Raw genomic sequence first — 22315 nt, 5'->3', positions numbered from 1 at the left:
GGGGGATGCATATATATATATATATATATATATATTTTTTTTTTTTTTTTAACTACAACTTCTCAACATAAAGGTATATAAAGACCCCTGCTTAACAGATACTTCATAAGCTGCAGGGACAGAAATGCTGACCCCAAGGTGTGACCAATTAGGATAATGCCACGGACCCAAGTCTTACAAGTCCTAAGAGACTCCTGGTGAACCATGAAGTATAGAAGATGACCCTGAAGAGCAATCAGCCAAGGAAGAGACCCACCAGCTGGGCGGGGGGAGGGGGACAGGACGCAGGACTCCTCCCTCGACATGTTCAATGCATGTCACTGGCATATAAACAGACAAGGCAAACTTGATGGAGCTCAAGCGGGTATCTGACAGCCCCACCCCTGAGGTCAGCCCTCTCGCACACATCCTGCTGGAGGCATTTCAGCTCTTTTGTGACTGCCCTCCCTTCCCCCTTGGAGGCTACTATTCCTCATTTTCTTTTTAGCAGATATTAAACGCAAGAGTGTGTGTGTGTATCACACAAGCACATGTGCTTTACTTATACCACCAGTCACCCTAAGCCCCAACTCCAGCTCCCCAACTCAGGGACAGGCTGCTTGACACGCCCCGTAATGGTCTCACAGGCTCTAACACACTGGTGATTAGTAGGCCAGCCGCGGTAAACATATAATTATCACACACGATACTCTCTTTGGAAGACAAAGCTAAAAAGCACAAAGTTGTAGAAGGAAATTCATCGATGTCACACCACAGCAATGACCTCAGGGGCAATGCCGAGGCGGTCTTGCAGGTGTGGGCCCCTCTGTCATCTAATAACAGGAACTTGTGGGTCTAAGGTGATGGACAGGTGTGTCAGTCAGGAACGGGGTGGGGAAAGATCAGGAACTCTTTAAATTAGCTGCCCTTGAACTTCATGGACTGTGATAAAGACAACACCAAGCTTTGTTCCTACTCCCCTGCAAAGGAACCTAATATTGCCTTGCTGGCCCGTTATAATTGCGCACAAACACCCCAAGTTGGCCGGCCGGCCCCTTTCTTTAACCCGTACGTTTCTTTAACTCTGGCCAGGACGGCAGGCAGCAAGAGCCTCCGAGCTGGTCTTTCTGCTTGTATGTCTCTGCCTACTCCCTCCCATCTGTTTTATATGATGTTGCCAGATCAGTCATCCTGAATCGTTTCTCAGCTCCAACACTAGCCATGGTTCTCCACTGCCTGCAGACGAAAGCCCCAATCCCACGGCCTGGCCCTTCAAGGTTTGCCACAGCAGGGTCCCAGCATGTGCCTGACGTTCACTGCTGCACTGTTTCTGACACGGACTTTACACTTTGGGCAAGTTCCCCTTTGTTTTCCTGTCTCTTTGTCTTTGCTCATGTTATTACATCAGCCTAAATGCCCTTCCTTTTTCTGACCCTGACTGGCAAACTCCTTCCCACCCCTGTAGGCCTGTCTCAATACCATCGCTTTCTCTGTGGCTTCTCTCATCTCCATCCCTGACAAGCCTCAAGGCTCCCGTATCCTCCAGAGTGTCCCACACATCCAGGCCTGTGATATTTATCCCTTTCATGATTTTCGGAAATACATAATATAGGTTTGTACTCAAATCAGTTACATGACACTATCAATTTAGTTAAGAACACAGGAAGACCATAAAGTATTCATCAGTAACAGAAACAAACTAGTATCAAAGTTTTAAAACAATCGCTTCTTCTTAGGGAATAGGCCCTAGACGTCTCTAGACTGAAGTTCCCTCCTACCAAAGTCTCCAGACAGCTGAGAGCTGCCTTCTCACACTGTTCCTCTTTAACTGCTCTGATTTACATACACACACGCACACACATGCACATGCACAGCAAGGAAGTCTCAACTGAGGCTAATCTCTTTAACTGTTAGCACGTTTGACGATTTTTAGGCATGAGTACAACACCTCCCTCCGAGGGGTGAGACACAGAGGCAGAGAAGTAGGAGAACGGTGAGCTGAGGTCCCGCGGCAGAGGTCAGCAAGGGCAATGGTGCCCTGCCTGTGGCCACCACCGAAGGAGGCGGCACAGAGAACAGGAAGCTGGTGAAACCCACGTTTGAGGTGACAGGATCCAGTAATGACCACAAAGCAACAATCCTCTGTCGGGAGGGAGAAAGGGACCTCTGGAGTCATTTAAACGCATTTACTGGTGCACAGGCTTACCGTTAATAAGGTATGGATGATTGCAGCACTTCCGTAATTCCATCATAGTGTTTAAAAGATTAGGTACGTTAGCTTGACCACCACCTTTGGAGAGAAACGTGAAATTCTTCTCAAGGATGGCTCGGTAATATTTTTTCTGAATGTTTGTTAGCTCAACTTCAATAATAGTTTCTTCTTTGGGGGCCAAGTTCTTTTCCACATCCTCCTTGAGACGTCGCAACATCATTGGCTTTAGAATAGCCTGGAGTTTTTGCACCTGAAAAAGGACCTTAAGTAAATACTGGTATCGTGATTTGCTTGCATGTTAAAACATTCATTCACCATTGGTCTTCATTTGTCAAAGCCCAGTAAGGGTATGAAGGCACTAATCTCTCAGCTTGCATGACAGAAGTGCATGAAGGCTGAATGAGTCCGCGTTAGATGGCCTATTTCAGCTGCCCAGGAGCCCGAACAGCCAGAAGGCCTGACAAGCACACAGCAGGGAAGAACCCAACTTATTCACTGAGCTTTCCCTTCTGTTTGTCTTAAGCCACAGGGATGATGAGGAAGAGGGAAGAGGCGATGTCATGGGAGTGGCTACGCTTCAGTTCCCTTCCCTTCCGGAAAGAGCTAACAGAATGAGTAGGCCAGGAGCTACCTACTCCCTGCACCAACAAGCAAGCAGAGATGTCACTCTCTGGTTCTCATTTCTGATGACTGGCAATAGGATATATAGCACACAAGACAGTTTTTATTTTAAGAAAGCAAAAACCAAAACAAAACGGACTTCACTCTGAACTAAACTAAGAGGCTTTAGACAGTAAATTGTGGAGGAACATAAAGACCAAGACTGCAAGCATATCTCCATATCCGTGTCAAAAACAGTATAATAATAAATACCCACATAACTCTTAGGATGTGTAAAATAACTGCTTTTCATACACAATACCTCATTTATTTCTCACAGAAATCCTGTGGAGTAGTTTAAGTGAATATATGTAGACTCAGAAAACTAAGCAATGTGACCGAGTATACACAGCTAAGAAATAAGACTAGGATCCCAAAACTCCAGGAGGAAAATAACTATAAGTTCCCATGGTTTCTGACACTGTGCTCAAAAAGTATACACAGCAGGGACGCCTGGGTGGCTCAGACGGTTTGGCATCTGCCTTCGGCTCAGGTCATGATCCCAGGGTCCTGGGGTCGAGCCCTGCATCGGGCTCCCTGCTCAGCGGGGGGCCTGCTTCTCCCTCTCCCTCTGCTGCTCTCTCTCTCAAATAAAATCTTTAAAAAAAAAAAAAAAAAAGTATACAAAGCAAAATCACGGACCTGAACAGCATGGCAGTGTCCAAAAATTACATGAAAAGGTAAGTAACCTCTCCCAACAAATCTCAACAGCCCATCATGAGGGCAAACAGACAAACAAACAAGAAAACCTCCATAATGAAGACTCAGAATGCCCAAGGAAAGGAGATATAAAGCTCACTTAACTACTAGGTGAGAAAAAAATGATATAATTTACATTTTTAAACAGCTAAATAGTAGTGCTTTGCCATTTCATGGGTTAATCTTCAATTATATGACTAAAGTGCAAAGTAGACGTGGTAAGTACCTGTTCCTCAGTTTTCAGATCACCAAATTCTTGCATAAAGGTGGTTTCTGAAGGGAAGCGACTTGGTTCCAAGAAATGAAGCAAGCTGAAGAGCTCTTCCACAGTGTTCTGTAGTGGGGTCCCTGTCAGCAGCACTTTGTGTTCCTATAGGAACACAAGGAAAGTAACTGAGCAAATCGCAACAAAAACAGTTTCCTAAAATGAAAGCCTCTCTCCTCGGGCACCTGGGTGGCTCAGGCGGTCAAGTGTCCAACTCTTGGTTTCGGCTCGGGGTGTGATCTCGGGTGTGGGATCAGGCCCCAGATGGGCTCTGTGATTAGGGCGGAGTCTGCTTGAGAGTCTCTCCCTCTCCTTCCCTCTCTGCCCCGGGGGTGCAAGTGCCTGCGCACGTGCTCTCGCTCTCAAATAAATCTTTAAAGATAAATAAATAAAACCAAAACCTCTCTCTAGATATCCATTTTCCTACATCTCATTAATGCTAACTCAGCGTCCACCATAACGTAAAGGTAGAGAGCACAGAGGCAGAGGCACAAGACATGGACCCTGCTTCAGACAGATACGTGGTGCGGGCCCTCTAGAACGCGGCAGACCCCGTAAACATGTCATGCCATTTCATTTCTTCCTGGGATAAAGGTCAGCATTTTAGTGCTATGGCTTCGCAAGTCTCTTAAGTCCCAATACGTTTTTCTCCACCAGAGGTTTTTTCCTAAAATCCCTAGACTCAGAGAGAGCTCACATGCTTCTTTCTGTTCTCTACATCAACAGCGTTCTCTTCTCCCCATCTGCTTCCTGCATGACTCACTTTAGAGACAAAAGAAGGTCTTCTACATGCAACAGCATATGAAAAACTATTTTGTTCTGCAAAAATTTTAAACTAGCGAAGAGGTCAGCTTGGTTTTAAATACCACAATCACTTTTTCTTTTCTTTTTTTTTAAAGCAGATGCTATTTCTAACGTTGTTTCTTTGAACCAAGTTAGGTTATTTCTTTAAAATAATTCTTCCTGTTTATGAGCTCTTTCTCCAGCTTTCCTTATGCATCTATACCCTTGTCTTTGTATTTTATATATCCAACACAGAGGAGCTATTTCTCAGTGACCAGTTTTAACTATGTGAGTTTATTAATCTTAAGGGTCTTATTACTTAATATTTTGTTTGGCCATTTGATACATAGTACAGCGAATAAAACTATTTCAGAAAGTGATCCAAAAAAAAAAAAAAGAAGAAAGTGATCCTACTTTCTAGTAGGTTCAAATTATTCTGACTTAACGTGAAATCTGACAAGACTTGGTTGCCAAGGAGAGAGTATATGCTCAGTAAATACTAGATAAACGATGTTAACTAGGGTAAGGACATGTTAATTTTTCTAATATCCATCATGTCTTATATGCCAATGAAGCTCTTTGAAAGTAAGGTAAAGCAGTTCAGTTTGCTTTTCTTTCTCCTTTTCTCCCTTTTGAATAAAGGTGTCTCTCAGGAATATACACAGACCACCATCATCCTCAGACTCATTAACTTCATAAAGAGTAAGGAGTTTGCAAATCAGTTCAAGATTTTCTAATATAGGGGTGCCTGGGTGACTCAGTCAGTTAAGCATCTGACTCTTGATTTAAGCTCAGGTCATGATCTCAGTGGTGTGAGATCAAGGCCTGCGTCGGTTTCCATGCTGGGTGTGGAGTCTGCTTGAGATTTCTTCCTCTCCCTCTCCCTCTGCCCCTCCCTCCTCCATCTCTCTCTCTCAAAAAAAAAAAAAAAGAAAGAAAGAAAAGAAAAGAAAAAAATAGATACTCTAATATATAACCATATTGGTGGGTAACATGGGCCACAGTCCCTGACATACTTCAGTTCTGAATTACCTTATCCAAGAATTTTTTAAAACTGTCACAGACTCAGGAAAGAGCTATACTGATACTCTAAGATTGTCTCCCAGTTTTCTCCTATCCCTTATGATTGAGCTAAATCCTTAACCTCTAAACAAATACTTCAGAAAAAGCCTTTTAACTTACTCATTTCAAAATAAACATATTTGAAAAAAGAAAAGGGGCTCCTTTTTTTTTTTAATTGAACACGGGGCTTAAACCCACAATTCTGAGACTAAGACCTGAGCAGAGATCAACTGAACCACCCAGGCGCCCTGAGAGGGACTCCTTTTTTATGCTGCTTTCCCTCAAGGGCTGTTTAAAGCCAGTTATCCCAAACGGTTACACACATGACATTTTTAAAAGGTTACATATGAGTAGTGGAATAAAACCAAGTTTCCATTTGAAAGTAACTGTGAAATAACATGTGATTAATACAGAGTGTCACAGAACGTCATGTAAGAGACGTTACATGTTAGCAGGCTTATCACCTCCAAGCTCAACTATGTCAGCAAATATGCTTTTGGTTTGAAAACATTACCATTCTTTTTAGCTCTGCTGGAGTGATGACCATTTAATTTTATTTCAGCAGACTCTTTAATTTGTGTGAGGCCTCCTGACAATGAAAGATGAGATGACAGAATCAACGAGAACTACTACCACCTCCAGAGAATCCCCTCCTTGTCACCGAGGGACAAGGAGATGGCTTTGCTTTCCAGAGCTCCCGCAGAGGATGGTGAAGACCATAAATGTCCCTCTACAAATCATCTTCACAAGCATTTCTTTTGTGATGGGAGAGCTGAAGACATTCATTGGCCCTCTCTTTCTGAGAATGCACTTAGAACATGATCCTCATCAAGTGCACCTTCATCCTGAGTCTAGTGCAAGAAACAGCAGTTCCCTCTGACCTGCTCTGTAGCCAGATAAACTCGTTATTTTCACTGTGACTTATTCCAGAAAAGAAGAATAAAAAATGGCCAGTGTATAAGTTCTCATGGTATTTACTGTAAGTAAGGATTTAAAGGTCAACCAAGGAGTTGTTCAGAACTAGACAAATACAATTGCATTCTAATTCTAAACAACAGTACTGTGTTTCACCTTGAAAACATCGTTCTAAGAAAAATTCTTGATTGTCAGAAAAACAATTATTTTGTTCATGTGCTTATCAGAGTTTCCCAGTGGGTGAGCCAAGAATGAGTTACAGGTACGCAAGTCCTCGATGCAGCCGGCAAGGGCTGAGAGTCAGACCCCAGGGCTGGTCACCTGTGGCAATGGGCAGCATTCTCGGCTTGCCCCACCATGACATGCTGTAATGGTACACACAGAATATTACCACTTTCTGGATGTGCCATTATGTGAAAAGAGATTAGGGAACACTGAAGTACGTAACAGAAAAATTATCTGGATAAGAGATTCTAATCCATTAATGAACTGTTACTACAAACAACAGAAAACTATTTCAAGTCTCCCAATGACAATTAGACTATATGATGTTGACAGCATTTAACTCAACTGTATGCACCAATGGAGGACTGTTTTGCAGTAAGAATCGACTGCCTGGGAGCACATAAACTAATAATAGGAAACAACTTAAGGGCGCCTGGGTGGCTCAGTTGGTTAAGCGACTGCCTTCGGCTCAGGTCATGATCCTGGAGTCCCGGGATCGAGTCCCGCATCGGGCTCCCTGCTCAGCAGGGGGTCTGCTTCTCCCTCTGACCCTCTTCCCTCTCGTGCTCTCTGTCTCTCATTCTCTCTCTCTCAAATAAATAAATAAAATCTTAAAAAAAAAAAAATAGGAAACAACTTAGATAAACTCAGGTGGCTATTTAAGCCTTCAGAAAATGGTACTCTGTCTTTTCTGTGGACCACTGTAAAGATGGGTCCCTACTCGGAAGATGGAGTTAGGTATTTCATGAACACTCACATTTGCCTGCAAATGTAATGCCCAAGTGCTGCCTGGAGAGACCAAATACAGTCCCGGAGTTTCTTTTCCATGTGCTCGCCTATGTCTTCACGGCTGGTCACTGTTTATAAGTGTTCTCCTTTCTTTTGTGGATTGGTCACCAAATAATATAAACTGATTTGAGAAAGGTCTTAGGATGGGAAATCCCATCCTTAATAGAATAATTCAGTCAGACTTTTTCCCTTTAAACAAAGCTAGATTTTGTTTGTTTTTAATTAAAAGAATCACTGGCTAATGAATAAAAGAAATTGCTCCAAAGAACCAGCTGCAACAAAAAGCTTTTAAGTGTTCTTTTTGGTAGTCCCAGTCTTCATTAACAAAATTTATAGCCATGAATGTATAGAATGTTCTCCCCATCTCAACTCTCAATTAACAAGAGATCAAAATAATCTACTGAAGTCAACATCAAAGAGATTTTAAAAATCTTTTGCACTTTTTAGAAACTCAGCAAAACATCCAATGTTACTGAATGACAGTAACATTGCTTTTAAAATGTACATTAAAAATGAAAGCAAGTGATCAAAACCCACCTTGCAAACTACAGAGAACAAAGAAGTCTGAGGATGACTGAAGTCATGTAATAATTTCTGCTAGGAAACCAAACACACAGAAGCATGGAACAGAAAATCAATCAAATCCTACCACCTCTATCTTATCCCGTAACACTCCTACTGAAAACAATCTAGAAAAATCTAACCAGAAAAACCTGACCACCTCTTAGGAAGCAGGGAGAGTATGGGGTAAGTGTGGTGTAAAACTCCAGATCAAATTCAAGGTCTTGTAATGCCCCAAACTTCTAAGTGTCTGTGTGAACTTGACCAATTCCAGGTATTAATCCATATAAAGAACTTGCATCTACAAGTTCTACCGGATCCAATGTGCCAAAACCATTGAGCCCTGGAATATAACTTCATTATCATCACCGGGACAATGCCTGGCCCACCAAGGTTATGAAATGGCAGTATGTATAAACAAAAGGGAAAAGCAAATATCTGAAACTCATTTCAGTGAAAATATCCTGACTTATACCCTACTGTAATACAATCATGCAAAGAAACCAGCCAACAATATAAGGATCGAGAAGGGCAGCAACTTTTGAGTAACTAAAAGCTCAGGAGGACCTATCACCTTATTTGACAGGCTTTAAAAAACACCCTACACAGGTATCAGTCACATTCAGAGCAGCGGGAACACTGAGTCAGTAACGATTCTGTTCAGGTTCAATGGAATCATCAATATGATCACTGACCAAGTCCATCATCTTGAGCCCCTCCAGCAGCTTGCAGTTCCTATTCTTCAGCCTGTGGGCTTCATCAATGACTACACAGCGCCATGGAATATTCCGCAGCTCAGGACAATCCGTCAAAATCATCTCAAATGTAGTGATGATGGCATGAAACTTATAGGACCCTTTTATCACTCGACCCTATGAGAACAGTTCTAAATTATTATTTAGCATTAGAGATTACATTAACTTTGATTAATAAATAGCATAGAACAGATGTATTTATCTTTCGGGGACATCTTTATTTTAGGTAACACTTGTATTTTGTTTTCCAGGTGTTTTGCAGGGAAGCTTTAAAACCCTTTTCCTTTTTAAAGAAATCTGAAAATCATTAGTAAAATTTCCTATCCAATTTCCCTACAGATCATATGTAGTAAAGTGCCACTAAGTGTGGTCATCCTAGTTACATCCTACAGACCCCAAAAAGGTGAAAAGCCAAGGGGATTATGTACTAAGGTAGCTTTTAAAAACTTTTTTACTGTTTAAAACCTTTTACTTTTTTTTTTAACCTTTGTTAACTTATTTTTTACTACTGAAGTGCTAAATGAAAAAAACCATTCACTTAGGGTAGAACTTATAACCATCTCTCAAATCTAGAGATAAACACCAAAATAGATTTCAGTATTTTTCTCCTTGAAGTATTTAATTGCAGATTTTATACTTAAAGCAAACCTATAAAACAAAACTCTGTCCTATTTCCAGTAATAGGACTTCTCCTTACCACCTTATATAAGCTTAAAACTATTTTAGCAGATACTATTCTTGTCATTTATAATGCTTCACTGTCAGTATCATAGAATAACTGTATACAGGTAAGAAGCATAAGTAAAAAATTATACCAAGTGGGGCGCCTGGGTGGTTCAGTTGGTTAAGCCACTGCCTTCGGCTCAGGTCATGATCCTGGAGTCCCAGGATCAAGTCCCGCATCGGGCTCCCTGCTCAGCAGGGAGCCTGCTTTGCCCTCTGACCCTCCCCCCTCTCATGCTCTCTCTCTCTCATTCTCTCAAATAAATAAATAAAATCTTAAAAAAAAAAATTATACCAAGTGCTACTAAGAGTCAGAGCAGAAGTTATTCCCTTTGGGTGTATTTCACTCAACATGAAATGCCTAGTAATTTTTACTTCCACTTACATTTAATAACACCATTTTCTGTTTAGCTTTTTCTTAGGCTTGCAAAATAAAACCAATTAGCATATCAAAACATTAAATGATTTTCCACAGTCACCCAAGGTGAAAATATTTCATTTATTCTTATCAGATAATCAGAACCACCAAAGCTGTAAAAATTAGCTGTATTTATAAGATGCGAAAATATAACACAATTGGGTAAGAAATCTAAAGCAAATTTCTCAATTTTGTAAAACCTAGACCTTCCCCCAAAATGTCTGAGACCATTTTAATATCCAGTGCCTTAAAACGTACATAATAGGAATAAAGAATACCACTTGTGACATTTTACCTGGGGATCTTTGAAGTACATTTCATACAACTGAATGGTCCGACGACTAGCTTGACTCCCATGATACACAACCACATTCAACTCTGTCCAGGTACGGAATTCCCTTTCCCAGTTGGGGATTGTGGACAATGGGGCAATTACTAAAAAAGGGCCATGGATTCCTTTCAAATATATCTCATAGAGAAATGTAATGGACTGGATAGTTTTTCCCAAACCCATTTCATCTGCTAAAATGCAGTTTCGCCTTTGGGAAGGAAATAAAACACAAAAAGTTTAATAAGTACAGATATTAGACGCTGCTTTCTTTTCACAAAACATATACTATTATAATCACAAATGCATATCTCAAATGTTCCCTTAGTTCAACAAAATACATTTTCAAACAAAATTCTCTAAGGCATAAAAATTATTTCTACCTATGTCTTATCAATATCTCTGTATTAATGTTTGTTGGATAAATATTAAGCATACTTCCGATCCTGGCTGTTTTTCATAATTCTTATTAGAGATTAAAGTGTGACATTATTTGATTAATATTTTCAATGACTACAAAGGAAAACAGCTATAGGCCTTCTTAAAAGTGAAGAAAAACATGCTTTTTACATACATGTTGTACCAATTGAAAAGTAGCCAGTTTACTCCCTCCAACTGGTATTCCCTGAGTTTGTTATTGTTTTTGTACTCCCTGGAACTCTCCGATTTCTTCCAATCATCAGCAGGAGGTCGCTCCTGTTTCAAATATAGTAAATCCCATTAGTGGTTTCTCCAAGACCACACCACTATGCTATTTTCAAATTAAATCCTTCACCATTAGCCAAGTCTTACCACACGCTCTGTTTCTGGCTCCCTGGACATTAGTTTCTCAAACTCTTCGATCTTCGCTTGATCTATGTCCTGCTTTAGCTCCCACGTGCTGTCTTCGTAAGGCAGGGAGCACCACTTCACCAGATAGTGAGTCACAGGCTGGGCCAGGTTTAAATAAATTAGAATTGGATTCATTTGATCAAAATACACACACACACACACACACACACACGTACATTACTTATTGAGAGACACGACCCCAGCAACAGTAAGAATGAGTTGGTAGAACTTTATTTAAAACTACAACCATTACACAGTCATCCCTAGTTAACAGTATCAAGCACAAACTAGAAATAATATTACTGGGTATCATCAGAACAAGCTAATTTTTATCAAATTCACTGCTATGTTCAAGCCAAAAAATATAAAGAAATGGCTTGTGAATAACACAGCTGAATTTAAGCCTTATTCTTATCTGTGCAAATCATTTAACGGGTGTCTGATTCAGACTTACATGGTAAATCATCATAGTATATTTACATTATTGGCTAGTTTCTTAAAGAATGAGAAACCAGCTTGAATTTATTAGTATCTCTGCCTTTTTCTTAAAGAGAGAGGTATTGTTTGTATCCAATCCCTTTAAAATAAAGTGTTTGAGGGGCACCTGGCTGGCTCAGTCAGAAGAGCATGCGACCCTTAATCTTGAGGTCGTAAATTTGGGCCCCACATTGGGCGTAGAGATTACTTAATTAAAACTTTAAAAAAATAAATAAATAAAAAATATAGTGTTTGAGCTCTCATAGATTGGAGAACAAAATATGTTGAGTAATGCAGATCAACAGGATTTCCTTTGTCTTTCTTCTAGAAAATACTTGGGTGGTCAACCTTCACTTCAAGACTAAGGTACACCTGGTTGTGATGTTAAAAACACCCACTGTGCTACATAAATATGCAATAAAACAATTTTCTTTTAAGTACAGCTAAGTAATGCTAGAAAAGTAAACATCACATTACAGACACAGTCCTTGAAACATCATGGACCTCATGATACAGAGTTTGGGGGAAAAAAAAATGGGAGTTCACTGCAGACTCTCACTAGATAAGCAAGATCTAAACATTTTATATAAAATTTAATTTACACAAAGAAGCCAAGAATGACAGAACTCATGGTGGGTGCATATATCATTCCTTAGACAATATGCTCAGGAAGGCACCAGACTTGTCTTCACCCCTACTGCCCTAATCAACCGTCCTTTACGACCTCACAGAGTTCTGCAAAGCAACCTGAGAAATGCCAAGATCTCATAAAGAGAATTATTTTACATTGTCCTCTGGGCACTACATTAAATGAGGTCCATCAACTTCACTAAGGATGTATAATGTTAAGTAACATTAAATTCCATTCTGCTACAAGAGCACTCTTAATTATGTATGGGAAATTTGTGCTTCATACTGGGTTTATACCAAACTGTATTGCATTCTTCTTTATTGATCATATTCTGAAATCGTGTAAAATGCCAATGTATTTGTTTCATATTGAAAATTGATTTCTTTTAAAAAGCTCGCACACTAAACAAAGAACACACTGAGTGCTCTTATTAGGTCATAAAACTAATAGTCAGTCAAAAGCTTCAGTTAAATTTAGACCAACTGTGTCACCATCCAGGGCTCTGACCAGGACCAGATCTAGGATTCCATAATCATTCTCTGTAAACACACTTAAACCGTCTGAGTCACTGCCCCCTAATACAAATGATCTTCTGTTACCTCTCCCCGTTCATCTGTGCTACGTGCAAAGTCCATTATCCGGTCAACCTCCACATAATCTGGATTAAAAAGCTCATCTTCAATCTGCACCAAAGGAAAACAAAGTTAAAATGTTTATTTAACTCCTAAGAGTAAACGTTATTTCACTTTTCACCAGGCAATAATATCCTGGGTCACAGCAAAATAAAATTTATATTTGGCAAATTCTATTATATTAATTGAAATGCTACAATTTAGCAAAATCATTCCCCATGAGGAAATCAGACTTCTCAGACTTTGTTAACTGGGTCTTTTAATTACTGTGTGAAACCTTTTTACTGTGAGAGAATGTTTAGGAATATTTTAAATGAAGTGTGAAATTACAATTCACTAATGAGCAATCCAAAAGGCTTATGGCATGCAATACATTTAGTATTCTCGAAACTACAGCTTGCAGTAAAGACTCAGAGCCATGCACAGTAAGTGCTATCTCATAACTACTGGAGTTGTCTGAGGCCTTATAGCATCACTTACACAATGCTATTCCAAAGACAAAAACAATGAAACCAGTGAATTTCCTATTTTAGTGTGAATAGTTTAGGGTGTCTGGTCGTCTTCACTAATCAATATTAGTACCTCATTTGAATATGGTCTTACCGTTAATCTAAGCGTTCTAATGATTTACTTGTACTGAATATAGAGCAGCTGGCTAAAAATATTAAGGATGAAGAAATGAGGCTTAAATAATTGGGTTATTTACCCAATGTATTAACAATCTTTACAAAAGTAAATACTAACTTGCTTGCAAAGTTATCTCCTATAAGAGAACAGAATAACAGAAGATGGCTTAAAGAGAAATTATAGACTATGCCACACTTTAAAGAAGTCAGAGTCAGGCAAGTTAGAAAACAGAAGACACATTCTCATGTGTTCCTCGAGATGAATTTATCAGTAACATAACTGCATTAAAAGGCTTCTGCAAGATATATTAGAAGTCACTTAGACACCGTTCATATCCTCTAAATTGCAGGCTGAAAAGATAAGCTGTTTGGTCACAGTCGGCTCAAGGATAGCAAACATTCTCTGGGCTACTGTGTCCATTTAAAACGTCTGGTTTGGGTCCTTTGAACTCTGAATAATGAAAAAAAATCAGAAATACAAAAATGTGTTTCAAATGCCTCGGGCCCTTACACAGCGTTGATTAGTAAGGCAAAAAATTCATTGAAAACATTCAGTTCATTTAAAATGTTAATGTATTAATGCACTGGCTTTGTCAAAAGCTTCTAGGTTTAGGTACACAATATGTATGCATTATTCATATACAGCATGAACACTGAAAACTTCCCATAAACTAGGTTTTGATGATAAAAGCTCCTTTTAAGACCCCTTGTTCTTAAATGGCAGCTTTCACTGATGAATTAAAATCCTTAACCTTACTCCTAAACATTTCCATCCTTCTAGTGAGTAATCTGCGCCGTCATGCATGTGATGCAATTTCCAGTTTAAACAAAGATTTTAGTTGCAGCGGACTTCTAAGGGCGCCTAAGGTGAAACAAAGAATGCAAAGCAGTCATAATTAAAAACCCAAAGTAGCAGAACCATGGAACACCTGAAAGCAGGACCGTCTATGGAACAGGGCATGTGGGGGTGGGTGGGTGTGTGTGTGTGTGTGTGAAAGAGAAAGAGAGGAAGGGAGTTGCTATCCTTTCGTGCTTGCCCTCAGAGCATCTTTTCGGACTGAAGTTTCCGCTACTTCCACTTGGGACAAAATTTAAGATTTCTAGTTGCCAAGTTACCACTCAAGATAATGTATGTCAATTGTGGTACAGGATATTCACATAGGTAGACCCAAATAGATAAGGCTACATAGCTAGGGCCAGGCACAAATCCCTAAATTGCATCTGACACCAGCAAACAGATTCCAAATAAATTTCATAAACAGAACCAGGACTTAAGGATGGGGGCGGGGGTGTTCCACTGCACTCTTGCCTTCTCCCTCCACTGATCCATGGAGAATAGGTCACCGGAACACATGATATCTCTTTCTAAAAGGAAGCTAATGATGTCAACTTGCCTAATGTCACCAACATTTAACTTCAGTTTCATTAAGAAGGGCACAAAAAATAGGATTTTATGGTATTTCTTAGGAACTGCCTATCAAAAAAAAAAATCACTTAAATATTCTCTGAGAGGTGAGTGAGTCACATGTGAACAATCCATTCCCCTCAGTGTTAATTACTGCACTGCAAATAAGCTGAACCATCAGGAAAGGGGGTGATGCAGACATATGTCCAATAAAACTACCACCACCCAATCACCCATCTAATACAAACTTTACAATCTGCCTGTTGGGAGCATGGAAATCAGATTCCAGAAGAACACAGACTTGTCACCTGAGATTATAAGGATTTTATGACATAAAAATACTGAACACTCTTCCGTCCCCACCCCACCCCATGTCCAAAAAGGGAAGGGGGTGTGAAGTAGGTTGTTAAACAGGTATTATTTTGCATCAAATTTCACACTTCTTTGCTGTTTACATTTTGTTAACTCCTTTATAGAAAGGAAAACTAATAAATCAGCAAGTTTAATCTTTCAGTGTAAAGGTTTCTCTTTTATCTTCTTGAGGCTGTGAAATCAAACTGGTGAGCAAAAGTCCAGAGACCCCAGTAAGCAGTCTGCAAAAACATTTTTTAATACAATCGAGTACCCTGGAGAACTTGGCACTTCTTTCAAAAAATGCAGATTTCCTTCCCTGCCCTAGGTATGGTTACCTTTCTATCATTGATAACTTAGAATAAAGGGAGACAGGCAAAGACATTATACCAACTTCCATACTACAGCACATCATTTGTAAAAATGAGCTTAGTAAACTCTGTAATCGGGCATTAACTTGAACAAAAGAAATCCGCCACATTCTTTCCTTAATAGAAGTAACTTATATTCTAGAAACTGTACTTAATACTTACTGTAGAGTCTTTACCTCACTAAATCTTAATAGAACTTTTATAAACTGACTTTTTTCACCATCTGCTAACTGTACTTTCATTACAAGATTTTAATGATACCATCATATTTCCACATAATATCATAAGGACCAGTATCTTCTAGGCTAAGTAACAGGAAGAATGAGAAATTTCCTGTTTACAAATTTTTTTTTTTAGCAATAACCAGTTACCAATATGCAAGTAACAGCACCAAATGAGGGAAACTAGTTTTTCTTAGTAATTTGCTAAACTAAAATTCAAAATTCAGAACACTTTAATAAGGTTACTACTTAAGAAAATTAACTGGGTATTTCATACCTCTGAAAGGAATTTGTTCTGGCCCTGCTTTGCCTTAAATCGTTTGATCTTTTGCTGAATTCTCTTATCTTTTTCCAGATCTTCTACAGATGCCCATTGACAATGAAGATAAGAGCTAAAAGAATAAAATAATATACTTGAAAAACATGTAGAAAATAATCTTTTATTATTCCCAAAAAATCAACTAAATAATGAACGAAATAAGTGGTTTACCTACTAATAGAGGCTGCTGATCAACATTCAATACAATTATTCATGTTTGAGAATAAGAAAAAAAATCAATAATTGTGCCTGAAATTTGTCTTCCGTCCTGAGCCTCCAGCTCTCCTATTTATCTCCCATTAAAAAAAGAAAAGGACCTACTAACAAGCTGTTTTCATAAGTGAATGGATTACACTTCAATAAAAAACAATTAGCACTACAGGGTGGCCTTAATTATGAATTTACATTTTCAGCCTTTTATCATTAATTGGGAAATAAAAGGTTTTCATCAAGTTAAGAGAATTCAGATTTAAAACAGCAAAGGTAACATAACTTAGTCCTTCTAGAGCAATCCGAGAGAAAAGAACCCTCACCTGCTCTCTGAACACCCATGACCCAACCAGCCCCTGGTCAGTTTCTGCCCTGCCAGCCTCATTCATCCAGGAGCTCTGAAATGATGTTTCTTGGACCCCCGTGAATTTGTCACTCTCTACTGTCTACCTGGTCCTCGCACTGAGCCAGTCCCCTCCTCTTCAGATTCACCATGCCTGCTCCGAGCACAGGTGTTCTCTCTAACCTCAACTTGAACACTCTCACCCTCCCTTTTACTTCCCTGAGACTCACAGGTATATAGTTAATATTTTACGGCAGCTTTGACATTCTTTGGTTTGCTCTTTCAATACTCTTTTGTACCATCATTTTCTCCCTGTCCCAGATAGCCTGGACTGTCTCTTATTTCTCTTTCTGGTGATGACATTAAAAAGAAATGAGGTGCCTGAATATGTACCTATTTCAAAATCAAGGTACTACTACTCTTAGAAATTATGCAGCCATTCTAAAATCTGTCAAAAATGATTAATGACATGGGAAAGGCTTATGATATTAAGTGTCATATCATTTATATTTATGTAAAGTCTAATATGCAAAAGGTAGGACTGTTTTAGTCCTACAATTGACTGACAGAGACAAGGACTTTAAATACATATGCCTCGATAGGATAGGAATTGATATAAACCCTGTACACACATACACACAGAGAAAAAAGACTAGATGAAAATGCATCAATATGTGAATAATGATATTTTCTGGGTGGTAAGACTGCAAGTATTTTCTTTTCTACTTTCAAGTACTTTCCCAATTTCCAATAAGTAATATGCAATACTGTTACTGCATATTATCAAGAAACAAATATTATAAAAAATAACCTAGTCTAGTCTACTTATTGGATAGAAAAAGGCATGGGTGCAAGTCAACACTCTGTCTTTGCTGAGGTACACATGCCTTTAAAGCACCACCAGTGTGGCTGTGAAGTGGACAGAGGCATCAGTCTCACTCTTCCTCTTGTAAACTGGGCTGGAATTTTTGGATACTGACTCTGCTTTCCTAAATGGAGAAAAACCACGGACTCTTCCACTAAGATCAGAAAGAAGGCAAGCATGCCCACTGTCTCCACTATTTTTTTTTTTTTTAAAGATTTTATTTATTTGACAGAGCGAGAGCAGGAACACAAGCAGGGAGAGTGGAAGAGGGAGAAGCAGGCCTCCCGTGGAGCAGGGAGCCCGATGCGGGGCTCGATCCCAGGACCCTGGGATCATGACCCAAGCCAAAGGCAGATGCCTAACGACTGAGCCACCCAGGCACCCCCCACTGCTTCCACTATTATTCAATATTGTATTTGAGGCATTAGCCAATGCTATTAGACAAGAGAAAACAAGAGGAGCAATAATTGGAAAGTAAGAAGCAAAACTATCTCTATTTGCAAATGATATGATTGCATAACTGGAAAACCCTAGAGAGTCAATTAGAAAACTACTAATTCAAATAATAAAATGAAATAATTTAGCAATGTAGCAGGATATAAAATTAACATACAGAAGCCAATAGCTTCCATTTACACAAACAATAACCAGTTAGAAGATACAATGGTAGAGAAAACCTCTTTTATGTTATCAACAAGATTAAATGCTTAGCAATAAATTTAACAACAAAAAAAAGTGTGAAATTTACATAAGGAAATATTTAAAACCCTTCTAACCGTCTGAGCCACCCAGGTGCCCCTAAAACCCTTCTAAAAGACACAAAAATAGAGCTGGACCAACTAGAAAGACATCCTTATTTTTAGATAGCATGAGTCAACGTCATAAATCATAAATTTGTAAATGTAACACAATATACGTATAAATAAAATATAAACAAGCATTTTTATGGTGATGGACAGGTTAATACTGACTTATATATAAAAATAAACATGCAAGGACATCCAGGAAAACACTAAAAAGGAAAAGTTTTTAGGGGAAACTAGATATACCAGATATTAAAATACACTATAAAGCCTTTATAAGTAGAACAGTGTGCTACTGGCTCATGAATAGACAGGCAGACCAAAGGATTAAAATATGGTATAGGGGCACCTGGGTGGAGCACCCAATACTTGATTTTGGCTTAGGTCAGGATCTCAGGGTCATGAGATCAAGCCCAGTGCAGGTTCTCTCTCCCCCTCTGGCCCTCCCCTGCTCTCTCTCTCTCTCTCTAAAAAAAAAAAAATAAAAGATACAAATATATTTCCAAATAAATACATAAATTTAGTACATGATAAGGGTTACATCTCAAATCACTGGGACAAAGATGGACTTTGTAAATAATGGTGCTAGAACAACAATATTTGGAAAAGTATAAAATCAGAACAAATATTATTGTGTTTTATACCATACTGAAGAATAAACACTAAGTGGATTAAGCATCTGTATACAGAAAATGAGACCATGTAGGTACTAGAGGAAAACATGGCAAATTCTCTTTAACCTGGGGATAGGGAAAAGCTTTCTAGCTATGGCTCAAAAGCCATATCCAATAAGAGAAAAGATTAATAAATCTAACAACATAAAAATTTATTTAATTTACAGTGCAATAAAAATATAAAGTCAAAGGACAACTGAAACTGGGAAAGCATAATTGCAACATATAACACAGAAAAAGGACTAAAGCACAACAGAAAAATGGGCAGAAGACATGAACACACACCTGACAAAAGAAAATATAAAAATGGTCATTAAATTTATGAAAAGATGTTCTCATTCACAAATAAAAAAAAAAAAAACTAAAGCGAAATACAATTTCTCCCAAAAAATGAAACCACCATACTACGTTGGAAAGGTTGTAGGGAAAGAGGTGGTCTCTTACATTGTTGGTAGGAATGCAAAGGGCCATCCCCTTATGAAAGGGAATGTGGCAATACCTAACAGAACTACATATATATTCGCCTTTGAATATACCAATCCCACTCCTAGGAATTCACCCTCAAATTGTGCCTCCAACAATTCGAAAATATACAGGCATGAGAATATATACTGTAGCATTGTCTGTAGCTATAAAATATCAGAAGCCATTTACATGCCCACATACATAAGAGACTGGTTGGATGAGCGATGACACAGCCATGCAGTGGAGTACTACACAGCAGTAACAAAGAATGAAGAAGACTTACGGATTGATACTAACTTCCAAATATAGTATTATTAAAAAGCAAAGTGCAAATGTGTACTGATAGTTGCTATTTTGTATGTAAGAAAGAAGAGGAAAATAATATATATTTTATATATATAAAATATTTTTATATATATGTATTTACACACACACTCACACACACACACATATATATATATGTATGTTATCTGCATGTTCATGCCAAAAATTACAGAAAGGATAAATCTGGGATTAGTGACAAGGTAAGTAGGAATGGGGTGGAAGGGAAGGGAAAAGGACGTGCTCTTCATGAACTTGAAAAGAAGAAAATAAGATCAACAAGAATGGTGGGTAGTTGAGGCACCTGGGTGGCTCAGTCGGCTAAGGGTCTGACTTCGGCTCAGGTCATGATCTCAGGGTCCTAGAATTGAGCCCCATGTCTGGCTTCCTGCTCAGTGGGGAGTCTGCTTCTCCCTCTCACTCTGCCTCACCGCCTCACCCCACTGCTCGTGTTCTCTCTCTCTCTCAGATAAACATATAAAATCTTAAAAAGAAAAAAGAAGAATGGTGGGGTGCTAAAATGGAATATAAATACAGACAGGAACTGAAGACCAAACTGAGTATCAAATAAATAACATAACCACCCTGAAAGGGGGGCTGGGGGAAGAGAAGAATAAACCCAAGAAAATTCTGAACCAAGTATTTAGCTTCTAAAAACCCTTTGGCTAAATACAAAAATTCTAAACACTGAATGAACTTTATAGTTGGTAGGCTTCTTTTCCACAAAAATATGGTCTAGTAAATTGGAAAACACTTCCTGTATATTCTAGGACTGACAAACAAGCAAACATATTAGGGATAATAAGAGCCAGGTTTCTCCTGGTTGAAGAAGGGAGTCATTACTATTGGAAGGAGAAAGGACTGAATGAGCCCTGTGGCGCTGCTGAAATAAAACCAAAACTACTGCTATAAAGGCATTGATTCTCATCGCTGTTAGTTAAGTAGACAGGTAGGTACACAGAGGTATGTGTGTATGTGTAATAAACGTGTGTACATGTAACATGTATCGTGCACACGTGAATGCACATGCACAGACATGTGCAGGGGGCCCACCTAGCCCTCTCCACTGAGAGGCCCCAGAAGCGCAGACTCCCCTGCAGCAATGAGCACACCTAGTACTCAACTCGTGGTTTCTAAATGCCATTCTCCAGTAGAAACAACCAAGGCTCTTTGGAGAAATAACCTAGTCCAGGACTTAAACAGGGAAATTACAAGATGAGTCTGGAATATCCTCTGGTGTCAGAAAGTAAGGAAGTGCTCAAAGAAGCGTGGGGACAAAGCAAAGGGAGACAGGATCCAACCTGAAGGGGTTCCCACTGGCCCAATCTGGGATAATGTGAGCAAAGTAAATACTGATATGATAATAAAGAATTATGGCCCACTGAATAAAACAGGACTCTGCAAGTCTACACAGCCACAAAGAAGCAAATTTAGGTCAAATTCTCCCTTACGGCCAAATAATACATTTAGAATGGGTGATGGAATAAGTAAATCCTCACTTAGCAACTATCATCACATTTAACAGTCTCAAAAATATCTTTCCAGAAGATACTTTCTTAATTATAAAAAGGGACAACAGGAATTCTTTATACCATTTTGCAATTTTTCTGTAAATCTGAAATTATGTCAAAATAAAAGGTTAACAGAAACTGTTAATTTTATGAAAATTTTAATTTCCCTTAGAACTCAATAATATCAGACAGAAAAGCTCTTTTTTTAGAACTATGTTTGCCTCATCTCACATGACCGACGAAGGATGACTGGTGTCCCCTGGCCTGGGAGGGCAGTACCTAGTCACGAATGAATCAAGCACCTCAAGCCCCACTTCCACATGCTGATTTGGATGGATGCCTAACTCATGGTGCCATTTTGTGGGAATCAATACTTGAACTTCTTTGCTCTATGTCTGATTTGATAAATCTACCAGAGAACTCTCTCTGGCTTACTTAGTTATCTCTTCCTCACCGATCCTGACACTTCCCTCAAATGACTATATATGAAATCATGTCATATGTATAATTTCCACATGTGTACAACTCATCGTGCTCTAAGTATAAAATGATGACAACACCCACCTAATACAGACCAAGCATTTTTTATCACTGTATTCTGTATTTCACTGAACTTCCACAATAACACTGACAAGAGACTTTTTCATCTTTTCACTTGGTAAGGGTCTTGCTCACAAAACTTCACAACTATATTAGTTTATTAACACAGTGCCAGTTGCAACAAAGGACAATGATAGAAACCATGGGCCTGATGCTTTCATCTTCTAAGAGTAGGGTAAATTTTCTTAGGCTGTTTTGACAGCAGCTCCCAAAAGCCTCTCTTTAAACTCAAGAACCTATTCAATATGGTACTTGAGCTCCTTGCCTTGAACATTTTTTTTTTTT

General features: G+C 39.0%; 1 protein-coding gene across 5 annotated transcripts in view; it reads right to left on the bottom strand.

Annotated features, from left to right (window-relative positions):
- CHD7 (chromodomain helicase DNA binding protein 7) overlaps positions 1-22315 on the bottom strand; it is a 187930-nt gene that overhangs the window by 35043 nt on the left and 130572 nt on the right. For all 5 annotated transcript variants that reach the window (XM_081816039.1, XM_081816035.1, XM_081816038.1 and 2 more), the window contains exons 8-15: positions 16197-16311; positions 12913-12996; positions 11167-11304; positions 10949-11070; positions 10342-10585; positions 8846-9022; positions 3777-3920; positions 2186-2441 (exon numbers count right to left, since the gene is read on the bottom strand). In XM_081816039.1, the coding sequence (XP_081672165.1) occupies positions 2186-2441; positions 3777-3920; positions 8846-9022; positions 10342-10585; positions 10949-11070; positions 11167-11304; positions 12913-12996; positions 16197-16311 (1280 nt within the window). The remainder of the gene's footprint in view (positions 1-2185; positions 2442-3776; positions 3921-8845; positions 9023-10341; positions 10586-10948; positions 11071-11166; positions 11305-12912; positions 12997-16196; positions 16312-22315) is intronic.

The sequence above is a fragment of the Leptonychotes weddellii genome, chromosome 4, assembly GCF_054177405.1.
Source record: "Leptonychotes weddellii isolate Sample4059 chromosome 4, ASM5417740v2, whole genome shotgun sequence".
NCBI classification, from domain to species: domain Eukaryota; kingdom Metazoa; phylum Chordata; class Mammalia; order Carnivora; family Phocidae; genus Leptonychotes; species Leptonychotes weddellii.
Note: the sequence above shows the minus strand (reverse complement) of the source record. Positions and strands in the feature narration are given on the sequence as shown.